The sequence below is a fragment of the Orcinus orca genome, chromosome 5 (genome assembly GCF_937001465.1).
Source record: "Orcinus orca chromosome 5, mOrcOrc1.1, whole genome shotgun sequence".
Taxonomy (NCBI): domain Eukaryota; kingdom Metazoa; phylum Chordata; class Mammalia; order Artiodactyla; family Delphinidae; genus Orcinus; species Orcinus orca.
The window spans coordinates 44697779-44711931 of record NC_064563.1 but is presented as its reverse complement, the minus strand read 5'-3'; the positions used below and the strand labels follow the sequence as shown (position 1 = coordinate 44711931).

At 42.9% G+C, this 14153-nt stretch overlaps 1 protein-coding gene across 6 annotated transcripts in view; it reads right to left on the bottom strand.

The window, feature by feature from the left end:
* Positions 1-9301: 9301 nt before the first annotated feature.
* Positions 9302-14153, bottom strand: part of SCHIP1 (schwannomin interacting protein 1) — a 575059-nt gene continuing 570207 nt past the window's right edge. For 5 of the 6 annotated variants that reach the window (XM_004281846.2, XM_049709743.1, XM_049709742.1 and 2 more), the window contains 2 exons: positions 13831-13924; positions 9302-9942 (listed from right to left, as the gene is read on the bottom strand). In XM_004281846.2, coding sequence (XP_004281894.1) covers positions 9891-9942; positions 13831-13924 — 146 coding nt within the window. In that variant the 3' untranslated portion in view covers positions 9302-9890. Of the gene's footprint in view, positions 9943-13287; positions 13379-13830; positions 13925-14153 lie in introns of all 6 variants that reach the window. The other variant, XM_049709741.1, reaches the window with a different exon arrangement.

Sequence of the window (14153 nt, the reverse complement as noted above, 5' to 3'; positions counted from 1 at the left end):
GTTGGACACCTCTGGGAAGTTTCAATAACTTTTTCAGGTTAACAGGTTAGTTCTCCAGAAAGTATAAATGAAAGGTATTCTTATTACTACCTCTACTTTACTATGGTCTCCCCTTTCCCCCAGTTTCGATTCAGTGTTGGGAACTTCATGGGAGAGATCTAATATCATAGGGTTAGTTTCTGTGTCACTGCATCACAGGGTTAGCAAGGAGGGACCTAACTCTATTTCAGGGCTCAGTCCAAGGTTCTACTCTGATGGTCAGCAAGAGAAATCACAGACCACACAACAGGAAAGCCAACAAGACTAAACTTTCTTCCCAAATGTATCTTAGCCCAGAGAACATTGACTCAGCCAGAGAACATAGTATTGTCATTATTAACACCTATTCAGGTAACTGAGGGTGGTCAGTCCACATAATAAGCCTTGAACATCATGCAGAGAGTTTCTATTTTATCCTGTGGGTGACAGGTTTTAGTATATTGAGCAGGGACATGTCAAGATCAGATGTTTCTTAGAAATGTTACAAGATCACTTAGCTGTGTGGAGGGTGGGTTGAGGTGATAGGGACAAGGCCATAACATCAGAGACAGAGTACAATCAGGACTCTTTCAGTCTTGACAGAGACTTGGCTGAACTAGTGTGAACAAAATGGGATATTATTGGCTGCTATAACAAAATGTCCAGGGGAGGATCTTGCTTCAGACTAAATCTAAATTCTAGGATGTCATCAAGGTTTTCTCTTTCTCCCCCACCATCCCTTAGCTTCTGATGCAAACTCTCTCTCCACATAGTATACAAGAGGGCTGCCAGGCTCTTATTTTCTCAGTTGAGCAAGTCCAGTATCTGTATACCAATTCCAGGGAAGCTTCTGATTGGTGCTGCTGGGGTCACATGCACATTAATGAACCAATTATTAATGGAGGGTGGGGGGAATGGGTATTCCAGTTGGGGTGACTGCCTGGGTCACTCCTGTGATAGAGAGGGTAGGCAGCAAGTCTCCCAGCCCCGGCAGAACCACACAGAGTTGGAAAGAGATCCCCAAAGAAGCCAGAAGAATGGTAACATGCACTGAGAATACAAAGACAATAGCAATCACTGATCACAAGAGCAGAATCTGATTACAGCATGATAGTGGAAATATGGAAGAGAGGACAGACAAAAGAGATTTGGGATGGGGTATTGTTGACATCAGGACTTGTTTTTATTTTCTTGATCTTCTAAAACAAAAGAGATTTCTGTCTTTGGCAGCTACCTGGAGATTCTGCCACTGTGAGAAGTTTCCAGGTGTTGGTAGCCAGAGAGGGCTAAATAAATATATAGAGGTAAATATATAGATAAAATGTAAATAAATAAATATAGAGAGATATTTATTTGCTTATGACACCTTTCTCAGTTCCTCAAAAGAATTTGAGGCAACTTACAGGGATAATACAGTCACTTAACAGTTACATCATCCCAAGCTCTTAACTAATTTGTCATAGGTGCACTGTAAATTTAGTTCTTTGCTTCCTGGAAACCAAAGCAAAGAGGGCAACATTATCAGTCAAAAAATTTACAGTGATCATCAGATAAACTTGACTAATATTGGTGTTGACACCTGAAAGGAATATCTCCCCAGGCCCTCATAAAGTTGTCATGGTGTAATGTTGTAATAAGATCTTTCTGTCAGTAAACATAATAGTATGTTTTGTGGGTCTCTTTCTTAGAATGACTTTCAATGGTGGCTAATAATGTCGTATAGCTAAAACATTAGTTAGTAGAGGTGATGTACTCTGCAACGAATCCAGGATATTTTTAAATCCTAGAAAAGTTTTGCAGAAGCCGGGTCAACTCAACAGTTAGTTATGTGTGTAGTTAACATTTATTTAGCTGTGAATCCCTTTAGCCAGGGTATGTATGTGCTCTCCATCATTCCTTTTTGTTTTATACTCAACTTGTTTCAGTTACTTCCATTACCAATCTGGCTCCTAAATACGTCTGCACGTGTGACCTCTGGAAGAGATGTACATAACCAGTGGTCCAACTCCTTGCCCCTCTACACAGCTCAACGTACATGTTAGTGTACCTCAGTGTCTTCTTTCCCCCTTCCCAGCTGCCTCTAATACTGGTTTTATCAAATACCTCTTCCATTCTTTGGACAAATCCTCGTGGTCAACCCTCTTGTGCTCTTGGCTTCAGGACTTGGAAGGTAAAGCTACCATTTTCATAAAGACCTGGCAGCCCACCCCCCCTTGCAGTTGTTGTGAGACTGGTCTATGTTTTGGATGGTTTACATGACTGGCCTGGAAAGTGAAGCCAAAGGAATTCCCAATGAAAATGCTTTCATCTTGAGCCAAGAAGCCTGAGTAACTTTGAGTTGGGAATGACCATAAGTACTTGTCTCAGAAATCTGAAGTAGCCCTAAGATTTGGTTTTCACTTTCTGGTGTGATGTGAAAGCAATGCTGCTTGCCCAATTAATTGGTGGTAGAGGAAAATCCATACAAACACCTGAAATGAAAGTCATTTGTATGTGAACTTCCTGCTTTCTTTGAAATTCAAAATTCTGAGGATGAAGAGTATATTTGGCCCCAACTTGTATGTACAGAGGCTCTTAAGATATGAAGGCAACTGCGATGTTTTAAAGGAGCGGTTAACTGTCTCAGATAAAAACAACTCTTCGATGATTTTATAGTCCAAAATTCTTGACAATGAGTGTCATTTAGGAAGTGATACACATGTGTGTACTTTTGAAAAGAGGAAGTGGGCATTGAGACTTTTTAGTTTAGTGGATTGGGGAGGGCATTGTTGGTACTACACTGGCACAGCAGTTATGCAAATCGGGGGACTGGGCTGATTATAGTAGAAACAAGAGACCAAGAAAATAAGACTTGAGATACAGTTTAGATTTCAAGACAACGATTTATCTAGGACTCTTTCTTGTAAGGGGCAAATGGACAACACATTTCAAGTGTGGCCAAAAGGGGCATAATTCTAAACTTTTATGTTTTATTTTTTATTATTGGATGTACCCCTTCCCTCTAAAGCCCATTACTTTGCATTTCCTGAGTGATTCTTGCCTGAGTGTTTGGGGGAGATAGCCTTCGGATCAGCTTGGGAAGTAGAGGAAACTCAAATGAGGTTTTTAATTGTTTACATATTGCTTGCAAAACTCATAAAACCTCAGTTGTTCAGCCCTTTCAAGGCTGCCTTTGCCAAACCCCTTCTAGGCCTCAGACCTCCTGGGGGCGGGCCTGCCTCAGAGCTTCACCGGGTCCCACTGGGGACTGCAGAACATAACATCCTCATGGGAAACTGCAAGTCTCTGAAAGACACACCGGGGGCTCTCTACCTCTGACTCTCACAGAGGCGATAGCACCAGGAGCTGCTTGGCAAACGGGTTCCGGGCACCAAAATGCCATTGTGGAGGATGTGGCCATCGTGGGAATGCCTGCCGCAGAGGCGCCCTGGTCTGCAGATGCTGCCTGGTTTCCTGGGCCATTCATTGAAACGTCCACGTCCCCAGTCCGCACGTTCGCCTCTCCGGCTCTTGGCCTCGGGTCCGGGAAGTGAAAACTGCTGTCTCCCTAAAGACCCAGCACCCCGACTTGCAGTGCGGTCAGACTGTTTGGGAACTCCGAAAAGGCCCGTGTTCTGTTTTCCTCCCACTCTTAGTTTAGCCAGAACTGCAGGGAGATGGATTTATTCCTCCCATACGAAATATCCCCACACCGAATTATTGCTCCTGAGGCATTTATTACTTCCCTTAAAAAAATTACTTAGCCTGACAGAGTCGCCTGGAGTTCCATTTTCAACCTGATTTGCATCGGAGACAATGACACATCTTAAAATCAGCCTTCTTAAGCAGCAGGGACGGGAGTCCTTCACATCACTGGAAAGAGGAAGCGGATGCTTTGTGATAAACAGGAAAGTCCTCCCTCGCTGTTGCCTGTAAGAGTCCACACCGTTTTCACCTTGAACCCTCACATCTGAATTGCTCCCAAGGTGAACCCCTGGTTGTCTTTCAAATGCCATTTCTAATACATGGGGGGTGCTCTGTGACCTAAAAAGCCCCCTCATAAGGTGAGAGAACACGTCATTACAGACTGTAATTTCTACTGAGAACTAACAGACATCTGGAAGGAAGTAACCTTATGAGGCAGAAAATTAAAGAACTCACTTCCAGCCTTGTCTGTGCACTACCAGAGTCAGGATACACGCCACTATTTTCTGCAAAGCCAGAAAGCAAATAAGGTATTGATTGAATATAAAAGAAGAGAGACTGTGGTAGTAAATAATCATGAAGGAAGTTTGAATGGCTAGTCTGGAGGGTGAAAATAAAACTGCCTTTCACTAAGTATCGCTTTTCTACCTTGTGCTCTTGTACAGTGTGTGAGGAAGTGGATTCAGTAGTCTGAAAAACAAGGGCCGTGTTACAAACATAGGCAGAGCATTGTTATAGAATAGGGGGATGGACGGAGAGAAGGACGCTCGGGCAAAGCATTTCTTATGGCCAATTAATTAGTCCTGGTAAATCATTTCCTACCAAGGCTACTAAATGAAAGACCTTTTGGACTCTCAGAAATTAGGAGTGAGACGTTCTTTTCATTCTGCACAGCTAGACCATAATTCATAAATTATTTAATATAATACTAATTTATACCAACAACTGACTATAAGCCTCAATTAAAATATCCTGAAAAACTCATTACCCATCAACCTACTTCATAAGAATGTGTCATATCCTATTTAGAAAAAATAAATGAACGTCAGTGCAAAAGGTAATCGCGTTTCTAAGCATCAGAATTCAGCTGGGGTGGTAATAGTCAAAGCCTCGTGCTGAGGATTGCAGATACCCAAGGCTCTTCCAGTTGGACCCCAAAGTGGTCTCCTGTAGTCACTTGATAAATATTTGTGTTTCTGACATTATAGTAAAATCCAAGTTCTTGTTTCTGGAATGAATTGATTGTTTGCTCATGACAAATCTTATTTTGACCTTATCCAGTTTCTGCCCCAGTGGCTAAAGGAAGATATAGACTGGGGGTTAGGATTTAAACTAAACTGAAGAGGTCCATGAAGTGAAAAAGGGTGAGTCACTGACCTAGAGAAGATTTTCTAGAGGGAAGAGGCACAGCCTCTAGCAGTGTGGGTTGGTGGTTAAGAACACAGGGTTTGTCTTCAGAGACCTGGGTTTGTGTTCCAGCTCTTTCTTAAAGGACTATGGCTGTCCTTGTTAAGGACTTGCATTAGTTATGGTAATGCTAGGTATGGTAACAAAGAGATTCAATGCAGTATAATGGCTCAAACATAATCAGAGTTTTTCTCACTTCTGCAACCGCATGGGGCAAACCCTACTGGACAGCAGGCAGCTCTCTTCATGCAGTGGACTCAGGGACCCAAACTCCTTCCATATTGTGGCTCTGCCTTCTGCTAGGTCCTTGTGATAGCAGCTGGTGCAAGGAGAAAAAGAAACCATGGAGAAGGCAGACCCCTTCTTCAAAGCCTTGGCTAGAATTAAGACACATCACACTCACTCTGTTGATGAAAATCGGTCATGGGTCACATCTAAATGCAAATGGATGGAGGGTGGGAACTGTAGTCCCTGTTTGTTTAGCCACTTCCCAGGGACAACTATGTAACTAAGAACATGGTGGAGAGGGATGAATTTCAGTAGATGGCCAGCTATACCCGCCATAGGGCTGTCTGTCAGAGACAGCAGAGATGACATTCTGTGGAAGGAAAGTCTCCAGGATCATAGATCAAAAATTTTGAGAGGGGAGGGACTTAAGAAGCGTCAGCCAGTCACGGGGTTTCAAGCTTGAAAACGATGAGATTAAACCTGAGTGAAAATCAGGCTGAGGGGCTCCTCCGGCAGCTGAGAGAAGAGGTGTCAGGCATCAGGAAGAGTAGGGTCCACCAGCTAGTGGAAGTGTCAAAAGGGTGGGTCCCAGGCTTCCCTGGTGGCGCAGTGGTTGAGAGTCCGCCTGCCGATGCAGGGGACGCGGGTTCGTGCCCCGGTCCAGGAGGATCCCACATGCCGCGGAGCGGCTGAGCCTGCGCGTCCGGAGCCTGTGCTCCGCAGCGGGAGAGGCCACAACAGTGAGAGGCCTGCGTACCTCAAAGAAAAAGGGTGGGTCCCAATGATCAGGGTTTCTCTTCGAGAGAAAACTCTGCGTTCTGTGCTGAGGGCTATCATTACAAAGATGGTTGAGGTTTGCCTCTACCCTCAAACAGGAAATAGAGAAAAATCTGTATTCAGGAAGCAGATGACAATCCTTGGAGGCTAAGTTGCGTGTGCGTGTGTGTGTGTGTGTGTGTGTGTGTGTGTGTGTGTGTAATAGAGAGAAACAGTTGCATCAAGGAAGTAACACCTGTGCTCTAGAAATGAGTTGGTGTTACTCAGATAAGGGGCGTTGGTCTAATTTTAAGAAACTAAACTTCTCTTCAGTAAACTCACCTGGTCTTCCCTACCTTAATTAGCTCTCTGTAGTTTGAAGTATCTAAACAAATACTAAGTAATGTTTAAAGAAAAAAATGAGGTCATCACAGAATTAAAGCCCATGGAGATGTAAGTACAAGCATGTTTATTGCATCGCTGTTTTTAGTGGCAGAGATCTGGGAAGATCCTTCATGTCCATCAGTAAAGGGAATGACTAATAAAAGTATGTTCCAGCATACTGGGCATTACTATACAGCTGTTAAAAAGAATGCCTTAGGTCTGTATGTACTGACCTGGAAGGGTGTCCACGGACAAAGCAGGTTGCAAAGCACTGAGTTTTCTGTGCTCCCACCTTTGCATAAACAAATTGAAACACAAAACCTGTATGTGTGTATCTGTTTGTATAAGTGTGGAGAAAGGTGTGTGAGAATACACTCTAAGTATTAACATCAGTATTTGGAGGAGGGAGGGGGGCTTGAAGATTGAAGTGAACTTTTCCCTTAAGCATCTGTTTTGTAAGTTAATGATTAATAAACAAGAAAAAGCCTACAAGGATGTGTTAAACCTCAGAAACTGGTAAAATACAGAATGCCTCCTCTACCCAAACTGTGATCATTTACTTCTCCTGTCAACAATTATTGGGTATCCACTGGGTGCCAGTGCTTTCACGGACACTGTTTTATTCAATCTTTAGAATAATCCCAAGAGATCTTATTTGCAGAAGGTAAAATAACGTAGAGCTTTAGTAACTTGCTTAAGGTCAAATCACTAGGAAGATGGTAGAGTCAGCATTGTGCCCAGTCCCTTCTGGCTCCAAAGCCTGTGCGTTCTTGCTTACACCTCTCTCTTAAAATTGGGAGGATAGGTGGCCCTATTTTTTAACTCAGGAATTCTAGCATCTAACTCAGCCAGGTAAACTAGTGAGGGTGCTAATTAATGTATGGAAGGGTGATCTACAGCAGATAAGAATCCTGTTGGGAATAATCCCAGTCCTTGCTGAAAAAGCTAATCAAAGGGGCTGGAAAGACCCAATTTTGCAAGAATCCCCTTGGAGGTGAGTCACTTGGTGACATCTCTACCAGAGGCAGGGAAGTGTGAAAGGAACATGGGTACACTGGTATAATCTCCTTTGATGGTCTTGGGGTGGTGGGAAGAACTGCTCTTCTTTCAGCTGGCTTTGCCCCCAGAAGTGTTTTGAGGGGCGCTTGTGGGTGTAATCTCACTTCCTTCCTTCTCGAGTTAGGGCTCTTCACTTATAATTATGGGTTTCAGACAACTGAAGCATTTCGAGGCCATGGATTTCTTCAGAACATATTTCAAGCCAGAGAGGCAGCATTGCTTAAGACAAAGAGAAAACTCATTTCTAAATTCTTATTGGAGTTGGCAGTTCTGGCAAGGATTTAAAAAATGAAGATCATCTTTCTTGGTGGGCTGAGTTTTAGCGTCAGGATTTCAGGTTACAGATGTCACTGTAGGAGGTTTCGGTCACGTTACCACTCTCACTCGGGCTCAGGCATTTTCGTGGCACTCTTCCTAGGTTGGCTTTCCCCCAAAGTTCCAAATTAATAGGAATATATTTGAATTAGAAAAAGAAAAGGTACTAAAAAATGATTTAAGAAAAGCTAAAAAAGAAGGAAGTCCAAGGTAGTGGTTCTTTACATTAGTGTCACCAAGGGACCTTTAAAAAATCCTGGACCAATTAAATCAGTGTCTATGGGGGTGGGACCCAGGCCCCCGTGGTTTCTAAAGTTCCCCAAGTGATTCCACTGTGTCGCTGAAGATGAGAACCGCTGGCTTAGTGACCAATATTCTCACCCAGCTGAAGCAACAAAGCTCCACTAGCTGTGCCTAGATTTTCAGGGCTGGGGTCACCCCAGGGGAGCACTGACAGCTGGTGCAGGACTTCGGGGCTCAGTTAGAGACCTTGGTGCAAAGAGGACTTCGGGCTCCACCCTTCAGCCCAGTGGCGAGCAACCTGTCCTGTTCCGTAGCCAACTGTCGAAAACCGAAATATATTTATGGGCTGCATTATTTTTCTATTCCGAATGAAAATAACTTGATTGAAGCCCATAAAGAAATGATGAGTGTTTCAATGTAAGACGGACTATTTTACTAAAAGAAGAAGGCTATGAAAATTGGCAACTCTGAATTACTTAAAATATCTATCTGGGTATTTTTAAAAAAGGAAACTGACTAACCTTCTATCTTCAGATTACATCATGGACCTTATAGTGAAACCAGGTGGTCTGTGGGTGGTTCTGGAATGTTGATTGCTCATCTCAGCTTTAGTTTAAGGTTCTCTAATACCTGCGTGGACATTCGCTAATTACATCGATTTTCTGAAACTCTCTACCTATTGAGGAACAGTCTGTAACCTGCTTTAGACTTGGCATTTTTCTTCATGAGACCAATAGAAGTGGTTAAAATGTGAAAAACGGCACCAACTGGCCTTGGGAAAAGTGTAAAAGCAGGCGTCATCTGTTCACGTGGCAAATTTGGGAAACGCAGTTTGGATGCAGTCATTGGCTCTGACAAAACCAGCAGCTATTAAATAATAAAGTATTGAAATTCCAGACTGATAACTTTCAGCAGTAACAATGCTGGCTCTGATGTGCCTACTGTTGTCATCTTTGGATCTCTCACACACACACACACACACACACACACACACACACACACACACACACACACACACACACACTCTCTCTCTCTCTCCCATACTCTCCCCGATCTTCTTGGCGATTCCCTGCATTTCTTGTTCTCCGGAGCCCTTTGTTTCTTCGCTGATAAAAGCTTCCCGGTGGGGATTTCAGTTGAGGAAGAGTGAAGAGGGAAGAAGTACAGCCAGTGTAGGGCTTGCTAGTGAGCAAAAAGACATATCCTATGAAACAAAGTTTTAATTTTTATTTTACATATTTATACATAAAACTTTTAAGGAACCCTCTGAATCCAACAGAATGTTAATAGCACATCTAAAAATGAACTTCAGGTAGTCAACATTCACAAAATGTTGAAAACTGATTAAAATATACATATTACAGAGACCTACAACTTCACTACGAGGCAGGCATGTATTTTTTGACTTGGATAGCACCGTCATTTACAGTTCTTCTTTAAAACTACAGTGAAGAATGAAAGCAGTCAAATGGTAAAATACTGCTCCAACTCAGAATCTCTAAACAAATAAAAATAAAGTTAAAACTACCCTCTTTGATTAACCATGATTTGGGATGGTGTAAGTACTGTACATTTTTTGTAACAATATTTTATTAAAATGCCTGATATTTAGTGGCACAGTAAAAAAATTAAAATAAATTAAGAAGCAAAGGCCAATCACTGGACGTTAAGCTTCAGACATTATCGATGACTAACACTGATATTTGTTTGTTTCTATGCCACCTTTAGCAACAGCATTTTTACAACCACAGAAGCAAAATAAATTCTAGCTTGTCCTCTGGTTGGATGGCTTCTTTTCACTTTGCAGGCATTTTCTCGGCCATGTGCTTCTGCTGACTCTCAGCGTGTCTGTAAAATGAATAATACAATTATTTAGTGCTAAGGAGAAAGCCAAACTGCTTTCCCATCAACAGCTAAGACATCCTCCAAACGGAGGCTCGGAGTTACTCATAGTGAAATCAAGAGACTCAAGAAACGGTACTTCGTTCAAAAGGATTTGCCCTCTTCCAAGTTTTATATTCTATGTACGATTCCTTTTATTTAGTAAGCCACGGGATTAACCTGAGACATGTAGAGGTCACATTCCTTTGAGAAGAAAAGTGCCGTGTTTAAAAATGAAAAGAGAAAAGTAACTAGGATAATTTATTCAACAAATGTTTAATATGTGCCTTCTCTGTGCTCCTGGTGCTGGGGGTTCGGTGGTGAGCAGTGATCTTTGTTCTCATGGAGTATATATTATAATGGAAAGAGACGAGAAAGGAACAGACAGCAAGCAAGGAGAGAGCAGATAGAAGATTAAGTGCTAAGCAAAAAGTCAAAACAAGGTATTGTGATAGAAAGTAACTGCATGACTACTTTATCCAAACACGCACATAGATGCAAATCTAAGTATTAACAAGGCTGTTGTTAATAATACAATAGTTCAATTTTATTCTTACAAAGGCTAATGTCTTCCAAACAAACGGTAGGCCTTTGTGGTTGTCAAGATTTCCCACATTTGCATATTGTTTCCCCCTCAGTTAGTCCCAAGGGCATGATCACGGCAGTGAGCGGGCCACAGGGTGGGGTGAGTCTTACTCATCAAGCCCTATTACGGCCTGTGAGACCAAAGTTGGGCTAACCAGCAGCTGGCCAGTGGAGATGAAGTGGGAGGAATGGCTAAGCTGCTTACATCACTCGATCGGGCACTAAGTAAACGTCTTCCCAGGGAGTGGCAGGGTCTGCAGGCTGCAAGAAACAAATGTTTTGAAGGAGGATCTTAGGAAATTATAAATCTGGCAAGAGAAAAGCATCTAAGGGTGTGGTTTTCAGCTGTCATCAAAGGTCCAGGGGCAGTTTCTGGATGCTGCCTAGCCTTGGGTAGTCAGTGACATCAAGTTTAAACTCACTGGCATTATGCAGAATGTCTCCCATCTGTGTTACAGGGCAAATACATTCAGAAACAGAGAAGTGACAGCAGCGTCCCTGCCACATGCAGCAGCCCACAAAGAATATTCTGATATTCATTTACCAACAAAGGGACTCAGGAAAAAGACATCAATAGCACCCTATTCCTAAAAAAGAAATTATGCCTTCTAGCAGACCATCTTTTTTTTAACATTTTCATAAAGTAGCTCATGGGCCTCACTTGAACAAATTCAGCTCAAGAAATATTTTGATGCCCAGTGACTAAGATTCCGTGGTAGCTAATTAAAGTGTAGTTCTTAGAGCAGTTTTAAAATATGTATCTGTGTGTGTGTGTGTGTGTGTGCGCGCGTGCATACAAACAACAAGGGGTTTTCTGAGACAGAAGGAAAGAACAGGCAGGCAAGAGCTTCAGAAAATATTGAAAGCTGGGTGTTATTCTGAGACATACATACAAGGGTGAATTTCATTAAAATTGTAAACAAAGGAGGGAAAGGGTTTCCTTCCATAAAACCAAAAGGTTCTCGTCAACTATTTATAAAGTCTTTACTAGGATTTATTTCACTCAAGCCCCACAAGGACTTCTTTTTATCAACAATCCCTATTGAGGACCTACTACGTACTTGGCAGGCCCTGTATTAGGTTCTGAGGACACAGCAATGAATGAAAATAGTGTTGTCTCTGCTTTCAGGGGGCTTATAGCCAGGTTGGTTGTAAACCATATAACACAATAGGATTAGCCTCTACTTGGGAGGGATGCCATGCTGCCAGGAGTACAGAGGGCCCTACATCAGTCTTGCGGGATCAGGGAGCACTTCTCCAAAGAGGTATCTAAACCCAAGGTTTTCAAATTAGGCTGTGCGTTGGAATCATCTGGAAAGATTTTAAAACTCCTAAGGCACAGGCTACTTCACAGAATAATTAAATCAGAATCTCTGGGAGTGAGACCCAGACATCAGTATTTTAAAAACTCCCCAGGTGGTTCCAGTGTGCAGCCAAAATGGAGAACCACCGATCTGAACTGACACCTGAATGGTAGGAGCTGCACAGGTAAAGGGAATAGGTGAACAGGGCTTCCCGGCGGCCAAGCACTTGGACTTCTGGGATCTGGCTGCAAAACTCTGGCACTGCAACCTTTAGGGAAGTTTAAGTATCCTTAGATCCCTCCATGAGCAAAATTCTATTTCTGCAGCCAGGAATGGGCATAGAAACGTCTCCCCACCTGCTCTAATTTAAAGGGTTCCTCCAGTACCTTTAAATTAGTGACTCCTCTCCTTTGAACCCCATGGTTCTGCCCACCCTGTCTCCCATGATCACACCATCTGAAGGGATAAGCAAAATTCACTGCAAACCTAAGTAATAGCCTAACATTCTGAGAGAAGGGAGGAGCCTCTGAATGTCGTCTTAGCAACGAGGGGTGCCAACGCTGCTCTGAGGGGCAGAGAAACGGTCTCTGTTTTCATAGGCAAGCCACAGAATTGACGAAAGAGTCTATATATTTTTCAGAAGATGCATGTCCTGGTTGTATATTTCACTACTGATTTCCCATAATCTTAATCCCTATATGCAAAGCTGTTCGCGTAACAAAAAGGCAGGTGTCTTACAATTGTTGGTGCAGTGCCCGAATACGGCTGTAGGGGGCAATAATAGTATTTGAGTGTTACTATATTTCACATGCAGGCACATATGCTAAGACGGTATGAGAAGACCTTCTGGGTTTTTGTGTTTTCGTTTTTTTGTTAGCGGTGAGGCAATATAACATCCAAAGCGTACAAAACAGAGTGCTGCCCATAGGTCTTTAAAAACTAACTTAAACATAGTTCTGCAGCATTTATTTTGCTCCCCGAGCTATTTTTATAACACTGCATTTAGAAAAATATTTTACCCAGTGTTACACATTGAGAAGTGGTCCCTGTGGTGAGTGCTGAGAGCATTTCCACTACATATGTTTTCAAACTTCTCCTGGATGGTTCTGGATCGTGTGGTTAATTCCTTATGTTACCGTGACAAGCAGTTTTCTTTCTCTCCTTGGGAGCTTCTACTCTCTGAATACCATTTCTGGGATTAATAGTAACTGTTGCCTTGTGGTTTAAAGACTTCCTATAAACTGTCTCAGACAAGGCGGCATCGTAAATACAGTACAGGATCATAGGAATGCTCACGGTATTTCATATACTTTATATATTTATGGTGAGAGGCCTTTCCACAAGGAAAACTATGAAGAAATGCAAGATCTTGTCCAGCATTAGCCTAGTTTCCCTATGCCCCAGGGAAGGAAGCATTCTTTACCTCTTTACAGACAGGCGCTCGGAACCAGGCCCAGCTAGAAACTCAAGTCTTGGAGTCTCCCCATGGTGAGAGCAATCTGGTGGCGCTGGTGCTGTGGAAAGATGCCAGTGTCCTTGCCTTCCGGGCATGGCAGATGCGATCAAGAGTCAGGTCATATAACACCAAGTGCCACTTGGTGGTACCCACCACGTGCTGGAATCGTGCCAGCATGGAATGGCTTAGGGACGACTCTCAAGGAGACAGTCCTTCAGGATAATGTCCTTAGGCCAGAATTGCTGACCTGATTTAAGTGGGGGTGGATGCAGTTCTAATGCACTTACAATCCATCACTAGGGGAGGATGGTTGTGAAGAAGCCATGCATTTGGATGGGAGCAGTTTTGGCCGCTTCCCCTCCATCTAAACAGCTGACACCAGCAGAGATTAGGCGAGTTACTGATGGAAGTAAGGAAAGAAGTTCTCTAGAGCTCGCTCTTGCCTTAATTCTTAGACTTCCAACCATCCCAGGCTTCCTTCCTTCTTTGCAAAGATGAGGCACCACTGACCTGGTCAGGTCCTCGATGTCCACCAGCATGGCGTCTTGCTCTGTGTGCAGCTCATCTCGTATGAGGAGCAGCTGGACCAACTCTTCATTCAAGCCTGGGGCAAAGAAACGAAAGCGTTTAGAAACAGATAACATTGCATCTAAGTCAGGACGTGAAACCACTTATGCACCATTACATACGTACGATAGATACAAACATATACACAAACAGTTAAACATAGCAGGAGACTCTTTTTGCTAAAATGTAGAGTTCTTACATTAGCTTCTCATAAGCCCAGGAGAGGTCACCAATCTGAGAGCACGACTAGCTTGCATACTTATAGA